Genomic DNA, 27,704 nt, shown 5'->3' on the forward strand with positions numbered 1-27,704 from the left:
GTAACATACTCAACTACAACTTACCCTAAAATCATTTTTAAACTTCTTTAAATCGTCCAGCTGTTTCTTTTGTTCTGAAACCATTGGAGGCACTAACAGGGAGAATAAAGATAATAAAGTTAATATATGTTTATAGTCCACTAAATTATAAAGCAACTGTTTTTTCTTACCCTTAAAGGACCAGTAAATACAGTAGATTTGCATAACCAACAAATGCATGATAAAAAGACAATTCAAAATCTCAGTGAGAACTTCAAATGGCTAGTAGATTTTTTTTCTGACAAATTTAAAAGTTATAGCTATTTCCACTCCTCCTGTATCATGTGACAGCCATCAGCCAATCACAAATGCATATACATATATTCTGTGATGTATTGCACATGCTCAGTAGGAGCTCGTGACTCAAAAAGTATAAAAAATAAAAGACTGTACACATTTTGTTAATGGAAGTAAATTAGAAAATTGTTTAAAATTGCTGCTCTATCTGAATCATGAAAATTTAATATTGACTTGAGTGTCCCTTTAACAGCATTTTTACAAAACAATAGAAACCAATCATAAGACAAAGATACAAAAAAATCTATCCATATTGAGTGAGTGTGTAACAGCATAGTGGCAACCCACCATACAACTCTCAAAATAGGTAAAAATACAAACAAACCCAAAAATGTGTAAAGCAGGGAGAGAAGTTTTTGATGAGGAGCATCACTGACTTCTGAAAAGATTCTAATACACGCATTCATCAATAATGAATAAAAACACAAAAATAATACATAGAATAAGAAAAAGCAAAATTCGCTCAAAGTTTTTAAACAAAGTAAAGCAAATGTATCCTGACTGCAGAATTTATTACAAGGCTTAAAATTGTTCACATTCCTAACACAAATAATGCAGCTAGATAAGCTAATCTTAATATTTAGAGGGTTTGAGTCTCAGTTTTATCCTTTTTTTTTTTTTTTCATATCAGTATTTATCATCATTACACATACCTTTGCTTTCAGATTTACAAAGGTTAGACGATTCACATGACTTCTCTGTGCCAGCAGGAGAATTGTGCCTCTGGTCTTGTACTCTGGTTTCCTTTGCTTTATATAATAAAATAAAAAATAAATGAAAAAAATATTAAGAAAACAAAATCAAGCAGTCACATCACAATATCGCAATCAGCTAAAACACAAAGTGTAGTTGTAAAAATACTATTACAAGGAGATAGTTTTTCTTCTTTATAATAAAATGAAAAAATTTATAAGTTAAACTATAAGAGGTTGTATAGGTTTTGGGGAGGGTAAAAAGCTACTTTATAAGGTCATCAGAATTATCACTAATCAAGTTTATTTTGGGACTCATTTTTTTTATCAAGATATTGAAATAGCAGGTTAATAAAAAAGGAGGTATTTAAAATATAAAACAAGAAACTTAGTAAACCCACAGCTTAACCTGACTATTTTTAATAAAAAAAAAAACTATTTATGCTTACCCGAAAAATAAATGTATTTCATGGTGATGAGAGTCCACAATCCAATTTAACATCAACCAGTAACAGCTTGAATACTTTCCTACTAAATGTTGCTTCAGAAGAAGCAAAAACATTAAAATGGTAGAATATAGTAAAAGTATGCAAAGGAAATCAAGTAGCTTCCATGCAAATCTGATCTACAGGGGCCTCATTCTCGAAGGCCGAAGATGTGGCAACTGACCAATTTGAATGGGCAGTAATTAGTTTAGGAGGAGGCTGAACCACCTCCAAGTAATCCTTATGAATCAAAAGCTTAATCCAAAAAACTAAGGAAACAGCCATAGGTTTTTACCCTTCTCTAGAACCAGAAAAAAGATCGTACTAGAAGTTTGCCTGAAATTCTTAGTAGCCAGCAAATAGCATTTAAAAACTCTAACAACATCCAAATTATGGAGAAGCCTCTCCATATAATTCTTAAGATTAGGACAAAAAGAGGGAACAACAATTTCCCTACTCATAATGTCTGAAGACACCACCTTAGGAAACAAATCAAACTTCTCGAAACTGCCTTATCATGCTAAAAAGATAAGGAGGGTCATAAGAAAGGGCCGATAACTCAGAAACTCTCCTAGCAGAAAAGATAGCCAAAATAAACAAACCCTTCCAAGAAGGGATCAAATGGAGGAGGTCTGCAAACCCTTTAAAAACAGATTAAGGCTCCTGGGAGGAGAAATCTGTTTATTAACAGGCTTAATCCCGATTAATGCCTGAACAAAACATTGAATATCGGGAAGATTAGCAATCTTTTGATTAAACAAAACTGAAAGGGCAGAGATCTGACCTCTAAGAGAACTAGTGGATAAATCGTTATCTAAACCATTTCAAAGAAATTGCCAAATTTCGGGAATTCTAAAAGAATGCCATGAAAAACCATGATCCAAACAAAATATAGGCCTTCCAAATCTTATGATAGATTTTCCTAGTCACAGGTTTACAAGTCTGAATCAAAGTCTCCACTACAGATTCAGAAAAATCTATGTACCTAACAACTAACTGTTCAAGATCTAGATAAAAAAATAGACTTTGAGACAGAAGATCTTGTCGTAGAGGAAGTGGCCATAGTGGGCAACTGGACATCTGGAACAGATCTGCAAACCAAGCCCTGCAAGGCCAATCAGGAGAAATCAATATCACTTATCACTAAATGACCCCTTTTGTCTGGCATTCACCCTTGGCAGACAACCAGAGGAGGAAAAACATAGGCTAGATGAAAAGACCACTGACCTACTAGAGCATCTGCATATTCTACCTGAGAATCCCTGGATTGAGCAAAGTACCTGGGAAGTTGTTTGTTCAACCGAGAGGCCATTAGATCTTTCTTGGCAGACCATTCCCCTAGATGTAGGGATTGACAGGTGAGAAAATCCGTATCCTAATTTCTCACTCCAGGAATATGAACCACAGATATTAGACAACAATTGTCCAATGCCCACAAAGGAATTCAAGATACTTAATTTATGGCTAAGGAACTGTGAGTTTCCCCCTGATTATTGATATATGCTACTGAAGTAACATTAGCTGACTGAAAAAGTTGATGTGCTAAAGAAAAAAATAACCTAAAAAAGATCAGGGTGGGGGGGTTCTCATGGACTGGTAAGCATAAATTATGTTTTCTTTCATACAGGTGGTGAGCGTCCACAATCCATTACTCCTGGCTACTAATACCCAAGCTGTGAAGTCCACGAGTAATATAAAGGGAAGGATTTAAAAACTTTTTTTTAACTGAGAAATTAAATCCACAATCACAATAAAAAATTGATTTATTTTAAGTGCATTACAAAAAAAAAAAAAAAGAAAGAAAGAAAGGCAAAAAAGCAAACTGAGACAGCGGCCTTAAGAAGCGAAAACTTCAAAATGGTAGAATTTAGTAGACGTATGCAAAGAAGACCAAGTGGCCTTGCAAATTTGGTCAACTCAAGCCTCATTCATAAATGCCCATGAAGTAGCAACTGATCTAGTAGAATGAGCAGTAATCTGTTGCGGTGGAGGCTGACCTGCCCCAATCAAATAAGCCTTGTGAATCTATAGTTTCAACCAAGAAGCTAAAGAAAAAGCAGAAGATTTTCTATAATCCAAAAAATGAATGAACAAACAGGAAGTATGGATAAAAAAAATTAGTAGCATCAAAGTAATATGTCAATGGCCTAACAACATCCAGAATATGCAAAGATCTTTCTGAAGCATTTTTAGGATTAGGACACAAAGAAGTAACAATTATTTTTCTACTAAAGTTATCTGAAGAAACAATCATAGGCGAAAAATCTACCTTATGCATATGTTTAAAAGAAGGAGCCTGCAAAACCCTTAACACCAAGTTAAGATTCAATGGAGGAGAAATTGGTTTGATTACAAGTTTGATACAAACCAAAGCCTGAACAAAACCATGAATAGGAAGATTAGCAGAGAGAGCAGAAATCTGCCCCTTCAAAGAATTGGCAGATAAACCCTTATCCAAACCATCCTGTAAAACCGGCAGGATCCTAGAAATTCTAAAAGAATTCCAGGAAAAACCATGACCCAGACACCAAGAAATAAAGGCCTTCTAGACCTTATGATAAATCTTTCTAGTTACAGGCTTTTGGGTCTGAAATAATATTTCAAACACAGAATCAGAGAAACCTCATCAAGTTCAGAGACTTGAGATCCAGAAGGAAAAAAAAGACATTGAGACAGAAAGTCTGACCTTAGAGGCAGAGGAGGACAACTGGACATCTGAACTAGATATTCATACCAAATCCTGCAAAGCCAAGCTTTAGCAATAAGGATCACTAAAGACTTATCTTGGAAATCACTCTGGGTAGGAGTAGCAGAGGAGGAAACAAATAACCAAACTGAAACAATCAAGGAGCTACTAGAGCATCCACTAACTCTGCTTGAGGGTCTCTGGACCTAGTAAAGAATCTGGAAGTTTGATGTTCAAATGAGAGGCCATCAGTTCTATCTCTGGAAGACCCCAAAGATCCACAATATGATTGAACACATCCTGGTGAAGAGACCCATAAAGACTGAGAAAAACCACTTCCCATTTTGTAACTGTCAGAAATATGAAATGCAGAGAATCGACAAGAATTGATTTCAACCTAAGAGAATCTGAGACACTTCCCTCATAGCTAGAGAACTGTGAGTTCCACCTAGATGGTTGACATAAGCCACTGCTGTGATACTGACTGAAAGAAAAGATGAGACTTCTTTGAACAGAGCCAAGCTTAAGGGTCCTGAAGATAGCACAGAGTTCTAAAACATTTACAGGTAACCTCGCCTCCCGAGGATCCCAAACACCCTGTGCTCTAAGAGACCGCCAAACAGCTGCCCAGACTTGCATTTGTAGTAATCACAGTCCAGGGAGGAGCAAAAGAAACCCCCTGAATAATAAACTGATGTTCTAGCCACTAAGTTAGAGACTGACTTGTACTGGGATCTGGCAACATCCTTTGAAACAGCTGAATATAATCCCTGCACCACTGACAAATTATACAAAACTGAAGGGGTGTTCCATACAAAGAGCAACCGAGGGAAAAGAGAGAGACTGAAGGTTCAGACAAGCTGACACCAATTTTAACCTTCTCTGTTCTGTTAGAGTAAGACCCATGCAGACTAAATGTATTTGAAATGCTACAATTGATATTTGTTTGAGGAATGATGACAAGTCCGAGCCCCAATGGTTTAAAAATAAACAATACCCCAGAAACTCAAACACCCTGTCTGATATAAAAAACAGACCCACAGGGAGATATCAATGCAATATCCAGAAATAGCCCCGATAACGAGAACACCTCGTAAGTCCTGACCCAAGGAAGAGACCACCCTTTGCCAAAATCCAAGACCCCAAAGAAGCTAAGGCATCTCGAATCAAGACACTAGAGCACATAGACGTTCAAACCGCCACAAGACGACAAAAACAAGGGGATACCTCGAGGACAAAGTCACTCGAGCAAGGCTAGTCTCCACATCACCTCCAATACGAGTCAGAGGATAACATGAAAAAAAGGATGGGGATCATCCCCAGCTCCAGGGAAGAACCCTAAGCAGAGCTCAAAGGAGACCCCAATGTCCTCAAAAAGGAACAACCATCTCCCAAAAGGACCATGGAAGGAACGAAAGGACAATTTCCCAGAGCCTCAGAAAGGTCAAACCGCCCAAGACAGCAGTAAGGAGGCGCTAAGCCCAAAATACTCCCATGTGAGGAAGAACACTATCGGTCCCGAGAGCATCGGAAGAAAAAGAGAGAGTGACGCAGCGGAACTCCACTGATCCAGTCAACCAGCTTGAAAGCGAAATAAGGACTGATAATAAAGTGAGCACTCGGCATCTCAACCGGCTGTCATGCTGCCTAAATCCTCCCTCAGAGGGGAAGAGAATAACAGACAAACATAGGACTAACATGTCCCGTAATAAACTTCCACAGAAGTAAACAGCGAGGATCGATCCAAGAGAAAGTTCCCAAAGGAAACATAATTAAAAATAAAAGACATCCAAACCAGATATAAGAAAATATAAAGCAACCCGTAGGTTAACACCCAAGAAGAACAGGCATACCCGCAGGATCAGCCAAATGGAACCCTGATCTTCCAACAAAAATTGGGAAGGATCTCAATAAATCGACAATCAGGATATTACGTCATCCCCTCATGTCTAATGAGGTGAGCCATTCTAAGTAGAATACTGCAGATTCCCGTATCCGTTAAGGATAAGGTCCTCTAATAACTCAAAAACGTGTCTGAGTAAAACGTGAAGGTGCACTATTCTGTAACGAAAGGCACAACAAGGGACAGCTACACCCGCAGGGAAATGCATAGTCCCACCCAAGGCCGGGAGACCCGGGACAATAGGGCACGGACACAAACGCAAATAAACGTCTAGACTTTGCAGACACATAATCGCCAAAAATATGTGGCGCCCTGCAAGGAGGGATAAACATAATCTGGGTTACCCGCATGTGTAGTAGTAGGGAGTGGTAGGGATTTGCCTCGCAAAGGACAGAACACCCAGAGGTGGATGGCTCAGCGGTCCCTTGATTCCCTGAGCCCGAGGAACAAGGCGCTCTAGTATGGCATACAGAACATAACTGACATGTGTCAACGGGGCCAATTCGCATTCTTCACCAGTCAAAGAATCTGAAAGTTGAACAGTCTCAGCATCAGAATCCTCCATAACTGAATAAAGAATATAATAATATGGACTATAAGAAAACAAAATCAAAACGACACCTGACACCCACAATGGCTGGGTCACTCACCCCCTCCTATGAACCACTAGCAGACCAGAATTTTTCCGTCGCCACACAGTCAGGAATGCGGAAATGGAAGAACAGATCGTGAACACGGCCAGTCACAAGGTGAACCGTACAGTCCAAAAAAAGCACGCCCAACCATAAGGTCGCTTCTTTTCCAAAGGCCTTTATGTTCCAAGCCAGGAGCCCAGTTAACAATACACATAAGCAGATTGAATCACATAAACATGATTAAAAAAAAACCTGTTCAATAATCCCCCTCAGGAGATATTAACCGTCGATTCCAAGATACCAAAGGAATCTCACTGAGACCCTATAAATTTTTTATAAATTCCGCAAGATGGCCCTTACAGCAAACAAATGAGTTACAGTACATTCTGATGAAGTAAAATGAAACTATCTTACCAGAATCTTCGTCGTGTAACAGGAACACGGCCCTTCAAGTGCAGCACCTCCGCCATGGACTTAAGAGAAGAAAGCAGGCAGCGAAGTGAAGTTCAACAACGCCGACTGCTTGTGAAGCTGTTAACATGAGTCGGGATGGTTTCGCAGAAAGACTCTCCCTGCTTCTCCGGACTCTAACATTCATCCATACTCTCACTGAGAGACTGATAGGATTACTTAAAACTCCCGTCCCAAGCCGAAGAGTACTACCCTCAATAAGAGACAAAACAAACTTCTGACACTTCTCTGCCAACCTCCTGGGACGAAAGGTAAAGAATGACTGGGGAATGAGGGAAGTGGGAGGAGTATTTAAGCCTTTGGCTGGGGTGTCTTTGCCTCCTCCTGGTGGCCAGGTTCTTATTTCCCAAAAGTAATGAATTCAGCTGTGGACTCTTTCCATTTATGAAGAAAATGAGGGTTTCATACACACGTTTTTTAAGACACCAGCTCCTTCAGAGCATGTGCACAAGCTCACAGAGTATATGTATACTAGTCTGCAATTTGCTGATGTCAGTCACATTATACAGGGGGGCTGGCAAATGGGGGAAAAAGAAAATGTATGCTTACCTGATAAATGTATTTCTTTTTTGACAGAATGAGTCCACATATCATCTAATTACTATTGGGAATATCACTCCTGCCCTGCAGGAGGCGGCAAAGAGCACCACAGCAAAGCTGTTAAATATCACCTCCCTTCCCTCCCACCTCAGTCATTCAGCCGAAGTAAAGGAGAGAAAGGAAGCAACAAGGTGCAGAGGTGTCTGAAGTTTATAACAAACCAAAACCTGTCCAAAGATCAGGGCGGGCCGTGGACTCATTGTGTCAAAAAAGAAATACATTTATCAGGTTAGCGTAATTTTCTTTTCTTTTTAATGACACGATGAGTCCACGGATCATCTAATTACTATTGGGAATCAATACTAAGGCTAGAGTACACAGATGATACGGGAGGGACAGGACAGGGAACCTAAACTGAAGGCACCACTGCTTGAAGAATCTTTCTCCCAAAAGCGGCCTCAGCCAAGGCAAAAGTGTCAAATTTGTAGAACTTTGAAAAAGTGTGAAGAGAGGACCAAGTTGCAGCCTTGCAAAACTGTTACACAGAGGCATCGTTCTTGAATGCCCATGAGGAAGCAACAGCCCTCATGGAATGAGCCGTAACACTCTCTGGAGGACGCTGTCCAGCAGTTTCATAGAAAAAACAAATAATACTCTTCAGACAAAAGGAAAGAGAAGTAGACGTAGCTTTCTGTCCCTTACGTTTTTCCGAGAAAACCACAAACAAAGCAAGAGACTGCCAAAAGTCCTTAGTCGCCTGTAAGTAAAATTTTAAGGCACGTACGACGTCTAAATTGTGCAGAAGCCGTTCCTTCTGAGAAGGATTAGGACATAAGGAAGGAACAACAATCTCCTGATTAATGTTCCTGTCAGAAATCACCTTAAGTAGAAATCCTAACTTTGTATGTAAAACTACCTTATCCGAATGAAAAATAAGGTAAGGAGACTCATACTGCAATGCAGAGAGTTCTGACACTCTACATGCAGAAGAAATAGCATCAAGAAAAAATTCCAAGATAGTAACTTAATATCTAAGGAATGCATAGGCTCAAACGGAGCCCCTTGTAGAACCTTAAGAACTAAATTAAGACTCAAGGGAGGAGAAACTGGCTTGAACACAGGGCTGATCCGGACTAAGGCCTGGCAAAAAGGTTGCACATCTGGTACTTCCGCCAGACGCTTGTGTAACAAAATAGACAAGGCAGATATTTGACCCTTTACCTTTAGGGAACTTGCCGATAACCCTTTCTCCAAACCCTCTTGGAGAAAAGACAAAATTCTATGAATCCTAACTCTACTCCAAGAGTAGCCCTTGGATTCACACCAATAGACATATTTACGCCATATCTTGTAGTAAATTTTCCTAGTCACATGGTTACGAGTCTGAATCATGTTCTCTATGACCGATTCTGAACAGCCCCGCTTGCAAAGAATTAATTGTTCAATCTCCAAGCAGTCAACTTCAGAGAAACTAGATTAGGATGAAGGAAGGGCCCTTGAAGTGGACGGTCCTTCCTCAACGGAAGTCTCCTAGGTGGACGAGATGACATGTCCACCAGATCTGCATACCAAATCCTGCAAGGCCAGGCCGGTGCATTGAGGATCACCGACGCCCTCTCCTGCTTGATTCGAGCAATGACTCGAGGAAGTAGAGCGAACGGAGGAAATAGGTATGCTAGACTAAAGGTCCAGGGTACCACCAAGGCATCTATCAGTACAGCCTGAGGGTCCCTGGACCTTGATCTGTACCTTGGAAGCTTGGCATTATGACGAGATGCCATGAGATCCAATTCCGGCTGACCCCATCTGAGAATCACGCTGTAGAACACTTCCAGATGGGGGTCCCACTCCCCCGGGTGAAAAGTTTGCCTGCTAAGAAAGTCCGCCTCCCAGTTGTCCACCCCTGGGATGTGGATCGCCGACAGACAACAGGAGTGTGTATTGCTAAGGAACTCTGCATTCCTCCCTGATGATTGATGTAAGCCACTGACGTTATGTTGTCTTTAGGGAGCCCCAGACTGCTCCCCATCCCAGAAGGCTGGCGTCTGTTATCACAATTACCCAAGACGGTCTGTGAAAGCAGGTTCCCTGGGAGAGATGATCCTGAGACAACCACCATTGAAGAGAATCCCTTGTCTCCTGCTTCAGAAGTATTTGAGGAGACAAATCCACATAATCTCCGTTCCATTGACTGAGCATGTTTAGCTGCAGAGGTCTGAGATGGAAACGAGTGAACGGGATGATGTCCACTGCTGCTACCATCAGCCTGACTACCTCCATACACTGAGCCACGGCCGAGGAGCGGACTGAAGAGCTAGGCAAGAATCGAAAATATTTGATTTCCTGACTTCTGTCAGAAAAATCTTCATTGAGAGGGAATCTATTATGGTTCCCAGGAAGGTTACCCTTGTACTTGGAACTAAGGAGCTCTTTTCCAAATTTACCTTCCAACCGTGAGTTCGCAGGAAGGATAACATTTCCGTGTGGGACCTTGCTTGTTGCAAGGATGGCGCCTGGACCAGGATGTCGTCCAGATAGGGCGCCACTGCAATGCCCGTAATCGAAGCACCGCCAACAGAGATCCCAGAATCTTTGAGAAAATCCTGGGAGCTGTGGAAAGACCGAAAGGAAGAGCTACGAATTGAAAGTGTTTGTCTAGGAAGGCAAACCTTAGAAACTTGTGATGGTCCCTGTGAATGGAAACATGCAGGTACGCGTCCTTTAAATCCACAGTTGTGATGAATTGACCCTCTTAGACCAAGGGAAGAATGGACTGAATAGTCTCCATCTTGAAGGACGGTACTCTGAGGAATTTGTTTAGACTCTTGAGATCTAACATTGGTCTGAAGGTTCCCTCTTTTTTGGGAACCACAAACAGGTTGGAATAAAATCCCAGACCCCGTTCCTGCATCGGAACAGGAACTATCACTCCCAGGATGGTGAGGTCCCGTACACATTGTAAGAAGGCCTCTCTTTTGTCTCGTCTACAGATAATCTTGAAAGCAGAAACCTGCCTCTGGGAGGAAAACATTTGGATTCTAGTTTGTATCCCTGGGACACTATTTCTACTGCCCATAGATCCTGAATATCTCGAGCCCAAGCCTGGTCAGAATTTACAATAGCCTTAGTGATCCTTTTACCATAAGTATATCCCTTGCAATATGCTGCTCTTGGAATTTGACCAAACTCCTTAATCTCAGGACATAACTCCTTTAGGATATGCCAATTATGCTTAAGAATACCTTGTATCTTATAGCTAAGAGTATTATATGTGCTGACAAAAGTGAGTCTATCATTATCAGGATGGTTCTTTTTGAGGTGAAAATGGGACCTCACTTCCATCAATTCTTTATCTGAGTATCCTCTCTGTTTAAATTTAGATTGTATCTCATTAAGTCTGTTCTCCTTAAGAGTGGGGTCAGAGACAATTCTATCTACTCTCCAGAATTGTGATTTGGGTACTGAGCAGAGGCTCCGGCCGAAAGAGGAAAGATGTACACCAGACGACAACAGAAGTGGGGAGGTAAACGTAGTTAACTTGTCTTCAAGATCGCTTAGTGATACTGAACTGCGTGTGCTCAGTAAGGGCTTATTGTTTTGTCAGACGGAATTACCGGACACCTTTGAACTTAATGTAGATCTAATGCGGTTTTTCAGATTGCTAAGATTGAAAGCGTTTTTCAGTAATATTCCCCAACCGTTGAATGTTGAATCACAAGTTACCAGTAGTGACACTTTGGATGTGGCAATGTTTGGATTGCGCAATAAGAGTAACTTTACTCCACCTTGTACGAACTCTGGTGTTGAGACTTTCATTAAGGTTGTTGAGAACCAATTCAAGACCTTAATTAATAAAAACCATAGCAAGAAACAAGGCTTTGTTATATGTAACTTAAGTAATGGAGAAAAATGTGTGTTAGCTGATTTGCAGAATGATGTTACTATAACGATTAAAAATGCAGATAAAGGCGGGGCAGTGGTTGTCTGGGATACTAACATGTATATTACTGAAGCTTTACGTCAATTAAATGATGCATCTGTATATACTTAGTGTGTATCTTAAGAGTAGGGTCACCTGACAATTCAGTTCATAAGCCTGTTGGACCATGCTTTCCATCATGGTATCATTAGTAAAAAACTTTATGATTTTTTGTTGATTCAGCATCCTATTGTACCAGCTTTTTATTTAACACCAAAAATACATAAAGACCCTGTTAACCCACCAGGGCGCCCCATAGTGGCCGGTATTGGCTCTATTATGAGCAATGCAGCTAAATTTATGGATAAAGTTCTGGCTCCTTTGGTACAAAAAACATAATTTATGTAAGAACTTACCTGATAAATTCATTTCTTTCATATTAGCAAGAGTCCATGAGCTAGTGACGTATGGATATACATTCCTACCAGGAGGGGCAAAGTTTCCCAAACCTCAAAATGCCTATAAATACACCCCCCACCACACCCACAATTCAGTTTAACGAATAGCCAAGAAGTGGGGTGATAAAAAAGTGCGAAAGCATATAAAATAAGGAATTGGAATAATTGTGCTTTATACAAAAATCATAACCACCCCAAAAAAAGGGCGGGCCGCATGGACTCTTGCTAATATGAAAGAAATGAATTTATCAGGTAAGTTCTTACATAAATTATGTTTTCTTTCATGTAATTAGCAAGAGTCCATGAGCTAGTGACGTATGGGATAATGATTACCCAAGATGTGGATCTTTCCACGCAAGAGTCACTAGAGAGGGAGGGATAAAATAAAGACAGCCAATTCCTGCTGAAAATAATCCACACCCAAAATAAAGTTTAATGAAAAACATAAGCAGAAGATTCAAACTGAAACCGCTGCCTGAAGTACTTTTCTACCAAAAACTGCTTCAGAAGAAGAAAATACATCAAAATGGTAGAATTTAGTAAAAGTATGCAAAGAGGACCAAGTTGCTGCTTTGCAAATCTGATCAATCGAAGCTTCATTCCTAAACGCCCAGGAAGTAGAAACTGACCTAGTAGAATGAGCTGTAATCCTTTGAGGCGGAGATTACCCGACTCAACATAGGCAAGATGAATTAAAGATTTCAACCAAGATGCCAAAGAAATGGCAGAAGCTTTCTGGCCTTTTCTAGAACCAGAAAAGATAACAAATAAACTAGAATTCTTTCGGAAAGACTTAGTAGCTTCAACATAATATTTCAAAGCTCTAACAACATCCAAAGAATGCAATGATTTCTCCTTAGAATTCTTAGGATTAGGACATAATGAAGGAACCACAATTTCCCTACTAATGTTGTTAGAATTCACAACTTTAGGTAAAAATTCAAAAGAAGTTCGCAACACTGCCTTATCCTGATGAAAAATCAGAATAGGAGACTCACAAGAAAGAGCAGATAATTCAGAAACTCTTCTGGCAGAAGAGATTGTCAAAAGGAACAAAACTTTCCAAGAAAGTAATTTAATGTCCAATGAATGCATAGGTTCAAACGGAGAAGCTTGAAGAGCCCCCAGAACCAAATTCAAACTCCAAGGAGGAGAAATTGACTTAATGACAGGTTTTATACGAACCAAAGCTTGCACAAAACAATGAATATCAGGAAGATTAGCAATCTTTCTGTGAAAAAGAACAGAAAGAGCAGAGATTTGTCCTTTCAAAGAACTTGCGGATAAACCTTTATCTAAACCATCCTGAAGAAACTGTAAAATTCTCGGAATTCTAAAAGAATGCCAAGAAAAATTATGAGAAAGACACCAAGAAATATAAGTCTTCCAGACTCTATAATATATCTCTCTGGATACAGATTTACGAGCCTGTAACATAGTATTAATCACAGAGTCAGAGAAACCTCTTTGACCAAGAATCAAGCGTTCAATCTCCATACCTTTAAATTTAAGGATTTGAGATCCTGATGGAAAAAAGGACCTTGCGACAGAAGGTCTGGTCGTAGCGGAAGAGTCCACGGATGGCAAGAGGCCATCCGGACAAGATCCGCATACCAAAACCTGTGAGGCCATGCCGGAGCTACCAGCAGAACAAACGAGCATTCCTTCAGAATCTTGGAGATTACTCTTGGAAGAAGAACTAGAGGCGGAAAGATATAAGCAGGATGATACTTCCAAGGAAGTGATAATGCATCCACTGCTTCCGCCTGAGGATCCCGGGATCTGGACAGATACCTGGGAAGTTTCTTGTTTAGATGAGACGCCATCAGATCTATTTCTGGAAGCTCCCACATTTGAACAATCTGAAGAAATACCTCTGGGTGAAGAGACCATTCGCCCGGATGCAACGTTTGGCAACTGAGATACTCCGCTTCCCAATTGTCTATACCTGGGATATGAACCGCAGAGATTAGACAGGAGCTGGATTCCGCCCAAACCAGAATTCGAGATACTTCTTTCATAGCCAGAGGACTGTGAGTCCCTCCTTGATGATTGATGTATGCCACAGTAGTGACATTGTCTGTCTGAAAACAAATGAACGATTCTCTCTTCAGAAGAGGCCAAGACTGAAGAGCTCTGAAAATTGCACGGAGTTCCAAAATATTGATCGGTAATCTCACCTCCTGAGATTCCTCCTTGTGCCGTCAGAGATCCCCACACAGCTCCCCAACCTGTGAGACTTGCATCTGTTGAAATTACAGTCCAGGTTGGAAGCACAAAAGAAGCCCCCTGAATTAAACGATGGTGATCTGTCCACCACGTTAGAGAGTGTCGTACAATCGGTTTTAAAGATATTAATTGAGATATCTTTGTGTAATCCTTGCACCATTGATTCAGCATACAGAGCTGAAGAGGTCGCATGTGAAAACGAGCAAAGGGGATCGCGTCCGATGCAGCAGTCATAAGACCTAGAATTTCCATGCATAAGGCTACCGAAGGGAATGATTGTGACTGAAGGTTTCGACAAGCTGAAATCAATTTTAGACGTCTCTTGTCTGTTAAAGACAGAGTCATGGACACTGAATCTATCTGGAAACCCAGAAAGGTTACCCTTGTCTGAGGAATCAATGAACTTTTTGGTGAATTGATCCTCCAACCATGATCTTGAAGAAACAACACAAGTCGATTCGTATGAGATTCTGCTAAATGTAAAGACTGAGCAAGTACCAAGATATCGTCCAAATAAGGAAATACCACAATACCCTGTTCTCTGATTACAGACAGAAGGGCACCGAGAACCTTTGTAAAAATTCTTGGAGCTGTAGCTAGGCCAAACGGCAGAGCCACAAACTGGTAATGCTTGTCCAGAAAAGAGAATCTCAGGAACTGATAATGATCTGGATGAATCGGAATATGCAGATATGCATCCTGTAAATCTATTGTGGACATAAAATGCCCTTGCTGAACAAAGGCAAGATAGTCCTTACAGTTACCATTTTAAACGTTGGTATCCTTACATAACGATTCAATATTTTTAGATCCAGAACTGGTCTGAAGGAATTCTCCTTCTTTGGTACAATGAAGAGATTTGAATAAAACCCCATCCCCTGTTCCAAAACTGGAACTGGCATAATTACTCCAGCCAACTCTAGATCTGAAACACAATTCAGAAATGCTTGAGCTTTCACTGGATTTACTGGGACACGGGAAAGAAAAAATCTCTTTGCAGGAGGTCTCATCTTGAAACCAATTCTGTACCCTTCTGAAACAATGTTCTGAATCCAAAGATTGTGAACAGAATTGATCCAAATTTCTTTGAAAAAACGTAACCTGCCCCCTACCAGCTGAGCTGGAATGAGGGCCGCACCTTCATGTGGACTTAGAAGCAGGCTTTGCCTTTCTAGAAGGCTTGGATTTATTCCAGACTGGAGATGGTTTCCAAACTGAAACTGCTCCTGAGGATGAAGGATCAGGCTTTTGTTCTTTGTTGAAACGAAAGGAACGAAAACGATTATTAGCCCTGTTTTTACCCTTAGATTTTTTATCCTGTGGTAAAAAAGTTCCTTTCCCACCAGTAACAGTTGAGATAATGGAATCCAACTGAGAACCAAATAATTTGTTACCCTGGAAAGAAATGGAAAGTAGAGTTGATTTAGAAGCCATACGTTTAGCAAGGGTAGAAATAGCCCCATCGACTTTAGGGATTTTGTCCCAAAATTCTAATCTGTCAGACGGCACAGGATATAATTGCTTAAAACGTTTAGAAGGAGTAAATGAATTACCCAATTTATCCCATTCTCTGGAAATTACTTCAGAAATAGCATTAGGAACAGGAAAAACTTCTGGAATAACCACAGGAGATTTAAATACCTTATCTAAACGTTTAGAATTAGTATCAAGAGGACCAGAATCCTCTATTTCTAAAGCAATTAGTACTTCTTTAAGTAAAGAACGAATAAATTCCATTTTAAATAAATATGAAGATTTATCAGCATCAATCTCTGAGACAGAATCCTCTGAACCAGAAGAGTCATCAGAATCAGAATGATGATGTTCATTTAACCCCTTAACGACCGAGGACGTGCAGGGTACGTCCTCAAAAAAAAGGCAGTTAATGCCTGAGGACGTACCCTGCACGTCCTCGGTGTGGAAAGCAGCTGGAAGCGATCCTGCTCGCTTCCAGCTGCTTTCCGGTTATTGCAGTGATGCCTCGATATCGAGGCATCCTGCAATAACCATTTGTAGCCATCCGATGCAGAGAGAGCCACTCTGTGGTCCTCTCTGCACCGGACATTAACGGCTAGGTTTGTGGGTGGATAGGAGCCGGTGTGGGAGGCGGGTGGCGGCCATCGATGGCCCTGGATGATGCTGAGGGGGGCGGGATCGGGGGCGGGGATGCCCGGGGGGCGCGCACGGGCGCGCGTGCACGGGAGGTGGGGGCGGGCGCGTGCACGGGGAGGGAGCGGGTGGGAACCGCTGCACTACAGAAAAAGTAGCATTAAAATTTACTAAAAAGGGGAAATAAAGTTGGAAGTAAAAAGATCAGGCAGGTGTTGGGGGTTGGTCTGTGGGGGGGGGGGGGGGGGAAGCTACACTACAGAAACTAAAAATAAAAACAAAAAAAACCCTTTTTATTTTGCAAAATGGGTACTGGCAGACAGCTGCCAGTACCCAAGATGGCCCCCAATAAGGCAGATGGGGAGGATTAGAGAGCTGTTTGGGGGGATCAGGGAGGTTGGGGGCTAAGGGGGGATGCTACACCCCCAGCATATGTAAATATGCTTTAAAAAAAATAAAAATTAAAATAAAAAAAACTTTTATTTTAGTTCTGGCAGACTTTCTGCCAGTACTTAAGATGGCGGAGACAATTGTGGGGTGGGGGAGGGAAGGGAGCTGTTTGGGAGGGATCAGGGGGTCTGATGTGTCAGGTGGGAGGCTGATCTCTACACTAAAGCTAAAATTAACCCTGCAAGCTCCCTACAAACTACCTAATTAACCCCTTCACTGCTAGCCATAATACACGTGTGATGCGCAGCAGCATTTAGCGGCCTTCTAATTACCAGAAAGCAACGCCAAAGTCATATATGTCTGCTATTTCTGAACAAAGGGGATCCCAGAGAAGCATTTACAACCATTTGTGCCATAATTGCACAAGCTATTTGTAAATCATTTCAGTGAGAAACCTAAAATTGTGAAAAATTCTAAGTTTTTTTTAATTTGATCGCATTTAGCGGTAAAATGGTGGCATGCAATATACCAAAATGGGCCTAGATCAATACTTTGGGTTGTCTGCTACACTACACTAAAGCTAAAATTAACCCTACAAGCTCCCTACAAGCTCCCTAATTAACCCCTGCACTACTGGGCATAATACACGTGTGGTGCGCAGCGGCATTTAGTGGCCTTCTAATTACCAAAAAGCAATGCCAAAGCCATATATGTCTGCTATTTCTGAACAAAGGGGATCCCAGAAAAAAATTTACAACCATTTATGCCATAATTGCACAAGCTGTTTGTAAATAATTTCAGTGAGAAACCGAAAGTTTGTGAAAAAGTGAACGATTTTTTGTATTTGATCGCATTTGGCGGTGAAATGGTGGCATGAAATATACCAAAATTGGCCTAGATCAATACTTTGGGATGTCTTCTAAAAAAATATATATACATGTCAAGGGATATTCAGGGATTCCTGAAAGATATCAGTGTCCCAATGTAACTAGCGCTAGTCTTGAATAAAATGGTTTGGAAATAGCAAAGTGCTACTTGTATTTATGGCCCTATAACTTGCAAAAAAAAGCAAAGAACATGTAAACATTGGGTATTTCTAAACTCAGGACAAAATTTAGAAAATATTTAGCATGGGTGTTTTTTGGTGATTGTAGATGTGTAACAGATTTTGGGGGTCAAAGTTAGAAAAAGTGTTTTTTTTCTATTTTTTTCTCATATTTTATAAAAAAATTTATAATAAATTATAAGATATGATGAAAATAATGGTATCTTTGGAAAGTCCATTTAATGGCGAGAAAAACGGTATATAATATGTGTGGGTACAATAAATGAGCAAGAGGAAAATTACAGCTAAACACAAACACCACAAAAATGTAAAAATAGCCTTGGTCCCAAACGGACAGAAAATGGAAAAGTGCTGTGGTCATTAAGGGGTTAAAAATTCATCTGTAGAGAGAGAAGTTTTAAAAGATTTTTTATATTTACTAGAAGGAGAAATAATAGACATAGCCTTCTTGATGGATTCAGAAACAAAATCTCTTATGTTATCAGGAACATTCTGCACCTTAGATGTTGAGGGAACTGCAACAGGCAATGGTACATTACTAAAGGAAATATTATCTGCTTTAACAAGTTTGTCATGACAATTAATACAAACAACAGCCGGAGGAATAGCTACCAAAAGTTTACAGCAGATACACTTAGCTTTGGTAGTTCCAGCACTAGACAGCGATTTTCCTGAAGTATCTTCTGACTCAGATGCAACGTGAGACATCTTGCAATATGTAAGAGAAAAAACAACATATAAAGCAAAATTGATCAAATTCCTTAAATGACAGTTTCAGGAATGGGAAAAAATGCCAATAAACAAGCTTCTAGTAAACAGAAGCAAAGAAAAAATGAGACTGAAATAATGTGGAGACAAAAGCGACGCCCATTTTTTTTGGCGCCAAATAATACGCCCACATTGTTTGGCGCCTAAATGCTTTTTGGCGGCAAAAATGACGCCACATCCGGAACGCCGACATTTTTGGCGCAAAAGGACGTCAAAAAATGACGCAACTTCCGGCGACACGTATGACGCCGGAAACAGAAAAGATTTTTTGCGACAAAAAAGTCAGCGCCAAGAATGACGCAATAAAATGAAGCATTTTCAGCCCCCGCAAGCCTAACAGCCCACAGGGAAAAAAAGTCAAATTTTTAAGGTAAGAAAAAATGATTGATTCAAATGCATTATCCCAAATATGAAACTGACTGTCTGAAAATAAGGAATGTTGAACATTCTGAGTCAAGGCAAATAAATGTTTGAATACATATATTTAGAACTTTATAAATAAAGTGCCCAACCATAGCTTAGAGTGTCACAGAAAATAAGATTTACTTACCCCAGGACACTCATCTACATGTTTGTAGAAAGCCAAACCAGTACTGAAACGAAAATAAGCAGAGGTAATGGTATATAAATAAGAATATATCGTCGATCTGAAAAGGGAGGTAAGAGATGAAGCTCTACGACCGATAACAGAGAACCTATGAAATAGACCCCGTAGAAGGAGATCACTGCATTCAAATAGGCAATACTCTCCTCACATCCCTCTGACATTCACTGCACGCTGAGAGGAAAACCGGGCTCCAACTTGCTGCGGAGCGCATATCAACGTAGAATCTAGCACAAACTTACTTCACCACCTCCATAGGAGGCAAAGTTTGTAAAACTGAATTGTGGGTGTGGTGGGGGGTGTATTTATAGGCATTTTGAGGTTTGGGAAACTTTGCCCCTCCTGGTAGGAATGTATATCCATACGTCACTAGCTCATGGACTCTTGCTAATTACATGAAAGAAAGGAAAATCATATATTAGGGATACCAATGATTTTTTGGCTAAAATAAAACAAGTCAGGGGTCTTGATGATAATACTGTGCTTGCCACATGGGATGTATGTAGTTTATACACTGTTATCCCGCATAGTGTGGGCATTGATTGTACCCGGAAACAACTTAATGCATGTGGCAACTACAATAGATCCCAGATAGGTCTTATGATTGACCTATTGGAAGCTATCCTGACTCAGAATTACTTCCTCTTTGACAAGATATTTTATATGCAGAAGACAGGCATCCAATGTGGCCCCATCCTATGCCTGTCTAGTCATGGACCATATAGAGGAATCTATTGTTTATAATCATCCTCTATTTCAAAAAACAAAATTTATGCTTACCTAATAAATGTATTTCTCTTGTGGTGTATCCAGCCCACGGATTCATCCATTACTTGTGGGATATTCTCCTTCCCAACAGGAAGCTGCAAGAGGATCACCCACAGCAGAGCTGTCTATATAGCTCCTACCCTAACTGCCACCTCCAGTCATTCGACCGAAGACAAGCAAGAGAAAGGAGAAACTATAGGGTGCAGTGGTGACTGTAGTTTAAAAATAAAAAACACCTGCCTTAAAATGACAAGGCGGGCCGTGGACTGGATACACCACAAGAGAAATAAATTTATCAGGTAAGCATTAATTTTGTTTTCTCTTGTAAGGTGTATCCAGTCCACGGATTCATCCATTACTTGTGGGATACCAATACCAAAGCTATAGGACATGGATGAAGGGAGGGACAAGGCAGGCGCTTAAACAGAAGGCACCAATGCCTGTAAGACCTTTCTACCAAAAATAGCCTCCGAAGAAGCAAAAGTATCAAATTTGTAGAATTTAGAAAAAGTATGAAGCGAAGACCGAGTCGCCGCCATACAAATCTGTTCAACAGAAGCCTCATTTTTAAAAGCCCATGTGGAAGCCACCGCTCTAGTGGAATGAGCTGTAATTCTTTCAGGAGGCTGCTGGCCAGCAGTCTCATAAGCTAAGCGGATTATACTTCTTAATCAAAAAGAAAGAAGTTGCTGAAGCCTTTTGGCCTCTTCTCGGTCCAGAGTAGACAACAAACAATGCCGATGTTTGACGAAAATCCTTAGTAGCTTGTAAATAAAACTTTAAAGCACGAACCACGTCAAGATTATGTAATAGACGTTCCTTCTTTGAAAAAGGATTAGGACACAGTGACGGAACAACAATCTCCTGATTGATATTCTTATTAGATACCACCTTAGGAAGAAACCCAGGTTTGGTACGCAAAACTACCTTATCTGCATGGAAGATCAGATAAGGGGAATCACACTGTAAGGCAGATAACTCTGAAACTCTTCGAGCCGAAGAGATAGCTACCAAAAACAGAACTTTCCAAGATAAAAGCTTGATATCTATGGAATGCAGAGGTTCAAACGGAACCCCTTGAAGAACTTTAAGAACTAAATTTAAACTCCATGGCGGAGCAACAGGTTTAAACACAGCCTTGATTCTAACTAAAGCCTGACAAAACGCCTGAACGTCTGGAACATACGCCAGACGCTTGTGCAAAAGAATAGACAGAGCAGAAATCTGTCCCTTTAAGGAACTAGCTGACAATCCCTTCTCCAATCCTTCTTGGAGAAAAGATAATATCCTGGGAATCCTGACTTTACTCCATGAGTAACCCTGGGATTCACACCAATGAAGATATTTACACCATATCTTATGATAGATTTTCCTGGTGACAGGCTTTCGAGACTGAATTAAGGTATCAATGACTGACTCGGAGAACCCACGTTTTGATAAACTCAAGCGTTCAATCTCCAAGCAGTCAGACGAAGAGAAATTAGATTTGGATGGTTGAAAGGACCCTGAAGTAGAAGGTCCTGCCTCAGCGGCAGAGTCCATGGTGGAAGGGATGATATGTCCACCAGATCTGCATACCAAGTCCTGTGTGGCCACGCAGGTGCTATCAAAATCACAGAAGCGCTCTCCTGCTTGATCTTGGCAATCAGACGAGGGAGCAGAGGAAACGGTGGAAACACATAAGTCAGGTTGAAGGACCAAGGCGCTGCTAGAGCATCTATCAGCGCTGCCTTGGGGTCCCTGGACCTGGATTCGTAACAAGGAAGCTTGGCGTTCTGGCGAGACGCCATGAGATCCAGTTCTGGTTTGCCCCAAAGTTGAATCAACCATGCAAACACCTCCGGATGGAGTTCCCACTCCCCCGGATGAAAAGTCTGTCGACATAGAAAATCCGCCTCCCAGTTCTCTACTCCTGGGATATGGATGGCTGATAGATGGCAAGAGTGAACCTCTGCCCATAGAATTATTTTTGAATCCTCCAACATTGCTAGGGAACTCCTTGTTCCCCCTTGATGGTTGATGTAGGCTACAGTCGTGATATTGTCCGACTGAAATCTGATGAACCTGACCGCAGCAAGCTGAGGCCAAGCCTGAAGAGCATTGCATATCGCTCTTAGTTCCAGAATGTTTATCGGAAGGAGTGCCTCCTCCTGAGTGCACGAGCCCTGAGCCTTCAGGGAGTTCCAGACTGCACCCCAGCCCAGAAGGCTGGCATCTGTTGTTACTATTGTCCAATCTGGCCTGCGGAAGGTCATACCCTTGGGCAGATGGACCCGAGATAGCCACAAGAGAAGAGAATCTCTGGTCTCTTGATCCAGATTTAGTAGAGGGGACAAATCTGTGTAATCCCCATTCCACTGACTGAGCATGCAAAGTTGCAGCGGTCTGAGATGTAGGCGGGCAAACGGCACTATGTCCATTGCCGCTACCATTAAGCCGATTACTTCCATACACTGAGCCACTGAAGGGCGAGAAGTAGAATAAAGAACATGGCAGGAATTTAGAAGTTTTGACAACCTGGCCTCTGTCAGGTAAATCCTCATTTCTACAGAATCTATCAGAGTTCCTAGGAAGGAAACTCTTGTGAGAGGGGATAGAGAACTCTTTTCTTCGTTCACCTTCCACCCATGAGACCTCAGAAATGCCAGCACAATGTCCTTATGGGACCTGGCGATTTGAAAATTTGACGCCTGTATCAGAATGTCGTCTAGGTAAGGGGCTACTGCTATACCCCGTGTCCTTAGGACCGCTAGGAGTGACCCTAGAACCTTCGTAAAGATTCTTGGTGCCGTAGCTAACCCAAAGGGAAGAGCCACAAACTGGTAATGCCTGTCTAGGAAGGCGAACCTGAGAAACCGATGATGATCTCTGTGTATCGGAATGTGAAGATAAGCATCCTTTAAGTCCACGGTAGTCATATTGACCCTCCTGGATCATAGGTAGGATGGTTCGAATAGTCTCCATCTTGAAGGATGGGACCCTGAGAAATTTGTTTAGGATCTTGAGATCTAAGATTGGTCTGACAGTTCCCTCTTTCTTGGGAACTACAAACAGATTTGAATAGAAGTCTTGCCCCTGTTCCTCCTTTGGAACTGGGTGGATCACTCCCATAACTAGGAGGTCTTGAACACAATGTAAGAATGCCTCTCTCTTTATCTGGTTTGCAGATAATTGTGAGAGATGAAATCTCCCTTTTGGGGAAGAAGCTTTGAAGTCCAGAAGATATCCCTGGGTACAATTTCCAACGCCCAGGGATCCTGGACATCTCTTGCCCAAGCCTGGGCGAAGAGAGAAAGTCTGCCCCTTACTAGATCTGTTTCCGGATCGGGGGCTGATCTTTCATGCTGTCTTAGAGGCAGCAGCAGGTTTTGTGGCCTGCTTTCCTTTGTTCCAAGCCTGGTTAGGTCTCCAGACCGGCTTGGACTGGGCAAAATTTCCCTCTTGTTTTGTATTAGAGGAAGTTGAAGCTGCGCCACTCTTGAAATTTCGAAAGGAACGAAAATTTGTCTGTTTGGTCCTTAATTTGTTGTACCTATCCTGAGGAAGGGCGTAAACTTTTCCTCCAGTAATATCAGAAATGATCTCCTTCAGTCCAGGCCCGAATAGGGTCTGCCCCTTGAAGGGAATATTGAGAAGCTTAGACTTTGAAGTATCGTCAGCTGACCAGGATTTAAGCCATAGTGCCCTACGCGCCTGAATAGCAAAACCTGAGTTTTTAGCCGTTAGCTTGGTTAAATGAACAACGGCGTCAGAAACAAATGAATTGGCTAGCTTAAGAGCTTTAAGCTTGTCAAGGATACCATCCAATGGGGTTTCTACCTGTAGAGCCTCTTCTAGAGACTCAAACCAGAAGGCCGCAGCAGCAGTGACAGGGGCAATGCATGCAAGGGGCTGGAGAATAAAACCTTGTTGAATAAAAATTTTCTTAAGGTAACCCTCTAATTTTTTGTCTATTGGATCTAGAAAAGCACAACTGTCCTCAACAGGGATAGTTGTACGCTTCGCTAGGGTAGAGATTGCTCCCTCCACCTTAGGGACCATTTGCCACAAGTCCCGTGTAGCGGCATCTATAGGAAACATCTTTTTAAAAACAGGAGAGGGAGAGAACGGTACACCTGATCTATCCCATTCCTTAGTAATAATTTCTGAAAACCTCTTAGGTATTGGAAAAACATCAGTATAAACAGGCACTGCATAGTATTTATCCAATTTACACAATTTCTCTGGGACTACAATGGCGTCACAGTCATCCAGAGTTCCTAAACCTCCCTGAGCAACATGCGGAGGTGTTCAAGCTTAAATTTAAACGTAGACATATCAGAATCAGGTTGAAGTGTCTTCCCAGAGTCAGAAAAATCACCCACAGATAGAAGCTCTCCTTCTTCGGCTTCTGCACATTGAGAGGGTATATCAGACATAGCTACTAAAGCATCAGAGAGCTCTGTATTTGTTCTAGCCCCAGAGCTGTCTCGCTTTCCTTGTAACCCTGGCAGTTTGGACAATACTTCTGTAAGAGTATGATTCATAACTGTCGCCATGTCTTGTAAAGTATACGCAATGGGCGCGCTAGATGTACTTGGCGTCCCTTGAGCGGGAGTTATAGGCTCTGACACGTGGGGAGAGTTAGTCTGCATAACTTCCCCCTTGTCAATTTCCTCTGGTGATAAATCTTTTAAAGCCAGAATATGGTCTTTATAACTTATAGTAAGATCAGTACATTTGGTACACATTCACAAGAAAGGGTTCCACAATGGCTTCTAAACATAATGAACAAGGAGTTTCCTCTATGTCAGACATGTTTAACAGACTAGTAATTAGACCAGCAAGCTTGGAAAACACTTTAATTAATGTGAAAAAGAATATTATAAAAAAAACGGTACTGTGCCTTTAAGGGAAAAAAACAAACACAAAAACTGCAAAACAGTGAAAAAAGCAGTTATCTTTATGAAATTTTTACAGTGTGTATAACAGACTAAAATAGCATTGCACCCACTTGCAAATGGATGATTAACCCCTCAGGCTCAAAAACGAAGCAAAAAAACGGTAAAACCATTATAACAGTCACAAGCAAACTGCCACAGCTCTACTGTGGCTCCAACCTTCCCATGAAACAACTTTTGTAGGCACAAAAACCCTTTATAGAGATCCAATATGTCAGGTGACTCCTTCAGGGAAGCTGGATGTCTCGGAATGTAAAAACAACTGCGCAATTAGAGCGCGAAAATAGGCCCCTCCCACCATGCACTCAAAGTGAAAGGGCCATAAATAACTACTCCTAGGAGAAATCTAGACAGCCATGTGGCAAACTAGGCCCCAAATAAAGATTTATCACCCTCAGTAAAAAAACGTTCTTTATATATATGCAAACGTTTTACATACTAAGCCATAATAGAAAGTAATATGAATATTACCCTTTAATGCAAGCATGATGCCAGTCATTTATTAAATCACTGCAATCAGGCTTACCTTAAATATAATCAGGCACTGTCAGCATTTTCTAGTTCTTATCATCCTCTAGAAAAAAATATACTGAACATACCTCAGGGCAGTTAATTCTGCAGGCCGTTCCCCCAGCTGAAGTTTCTCCATACTCTTCAGTTATGTGTGAGAACAGCAGTGGACCTTAGTTACAACCTGCTAAGATCATCAAAAACCTCAGGCAAAACTCTTCTTCTAATTTCTGCCTGAGGTAAAAAACAGTACAACGCCGGTACCGTTTAAAAATAACAAACTTTTGATTGAAGATAAACTACACTAATTCACCACATCTCTCTTGATACTTCCCTTGTCGAGAGCTGCAAGAGAATGACTGGAGGTGGCAGTTAGGGGAGGAGCTATATAGACAGCTCTGCTGTGGGTGATCCTCTTGCAGCTTCCTGTTGGGAAGGAGAATATCCCACAAGTAATGGATGAATCCGTGGACTGGATACACCTTACAAGAGAAACATTGTTTGGCATGGCATAGGTATATAGATGACCTATTTATCATCTGGCAGGGTACCCCTGAATGTTTAATTCAATTAAAAAAACATAATTTATGCTTACCTGATAAATTTATTTCTCTTGTAGTGTATTCAGTCCACGGGTCATCCATTACTTATGGGATATATTCCCTTCCCAACAGGAAGTTGCAAGAGGATCACCCAAGCAGAGCTGCTATATAGCTCCTCCCCTCACATGTCATATCCAGTCATTCGACCGAAAAAAGACGAGAAAGGAGAAACCATAGGGTGCAGTGGTGACTGGAGTATTAATTAAAATTTAGATCTGCCTTAAAAAAGACAGGGTGGGCCGTGGACTGAATACACTACAAGAGAAATAAATTTATCAGGTAAGCATAAATTATGTTTTCTCTTGTTAAGTGTAGTCAGTCCACGGGTCATCCATTACTTATGGGATACCAATACCAAAGCTAAGTACACGGATGATGGGAGGGACAAGGCAGGAACTTAAACGGAAGGAACCACTGCCTGTAGAACCTTTCTCCCAAAAACAGCCTCCGAAGAAGCAAGTGTCAAATTTGTAAAATTTTGAAAAGGTGTGAAGCGAAGACCAAGTCGCAGCCTTGCAAATCTGTTCAACAGAGGCCTCATTCTTAAAGGCTCAGGTGGAAGCCACAGCTCTAGTGGAATGAGCTGTAATTCTTTCAGGGGGCTGCTGTCCAGCAGTCTCATAGGCTAAACATATTATGCTACGAAGCCAAAAGGAGAGAGAGGTTGCCGGAGCTTTTTGACCTCTCCTCTGTCCAGAGTAAACGACAAACAGGGAAGAAGTTTGACGAAAATCTTTAGTTGCCTGTAAATAGAATTTCAGGGCACGGACTACGTCCAGATTATGCAAAAGTCGTTCCTTCTTTGAAGAAGGATTAGGACATAATGATGGAACAACAATCTCCCGATTGATATTCCTGTTAGAGACTACCTTAGGTAAAAACCCAGGTTTAGTACGCAGAACTACCTTGTCTGAATGGAAAATCAGATAAGGAGAATCACAATGTAAGGCGGATAACTCCGAGACTCTTCGAGCCGAGGAAATAGCCATCAAAAACAGAACTTTCCAAGATAAAAGTTTAATATCAATGGAATGAAGGGGTTCAAACGGAACTCCTTGAAGAACTTTAAGAACCAAGTTTAAGCTCCACGGAGAAGCAACAGTCTTAAACACAGGCTTAATCCTAGCCAAAGCCTGACAAAAAGCCTGGACGTCTGGAACTTCTGCCAGACGCTTGTGCAAAAGAATAGACAGAGCAGAAATCTGTCCCTTTAAAGAACTAGCTGATAAGCCTTTTTCCAAACCCTCTTGGAGAAAGGACAATATCCTAGGAATCCTAACCTTACTCCATGAGTAACTCTTGGATTCGCACCAATACAGGTATTTGCGCCATATCTTATGGTAGATTTTCCTGGTAACAGGCTTTCGTGCCTGTATTAAGGTATCAATAACTGACTCGGAGAAGCCACGCTTTGATAGGATCAAGCGTTCAATCTCCATGCAGTCAGTCTCAGAGAAGTTAGATTTGGATGATTGAAAGGACCTTGTATTAGAAGGTCTTGCCTCAAAGGTAGAGTCCATGGTGGACAGGACGACATGTCCACTAGGTCTGCATACCAGGTCCTGCGTGGCCACGCAGGCGCTATCAGAATCA

General features: G+C 41.3%; 1 protein-coding gene across 1 annotated transcript in view; it reads right to left on the reverse strand.

The window, feature by feature from the left end:
* ATXN2 (ataxin 2) overlaps nucleotides 1-27,704 on the reverse strand; it is a gene marked incomplete in the record, with an annotated part of 1,324,939 nt that overhangs the window by 564,321 nt on the left and 732,914 nt on the right. The window contains 2 exon segments of the mRNA XM_053699757.1: nucleotides 25-92; nucleotides 990-1,085. Coding sequence (XP_053555732.1) covers nucleotides 25-92; nucleotides 990-1,085 — 164 coding nt within the window.

This window comes from Bombina bombina, chromosome 2 (genome assembly GCF_027579735.1).
Source record: "Bombina bombina isolate aBomBom1 chromosome 2, aBomBom1.pri, whole genome shotgun sequence".
Lineage (NCBI taxonomy): Eukaryota > Metazoa > Chordata > Amphibia > Anura > Bombinatoridae > Bombina > Bombina bombina.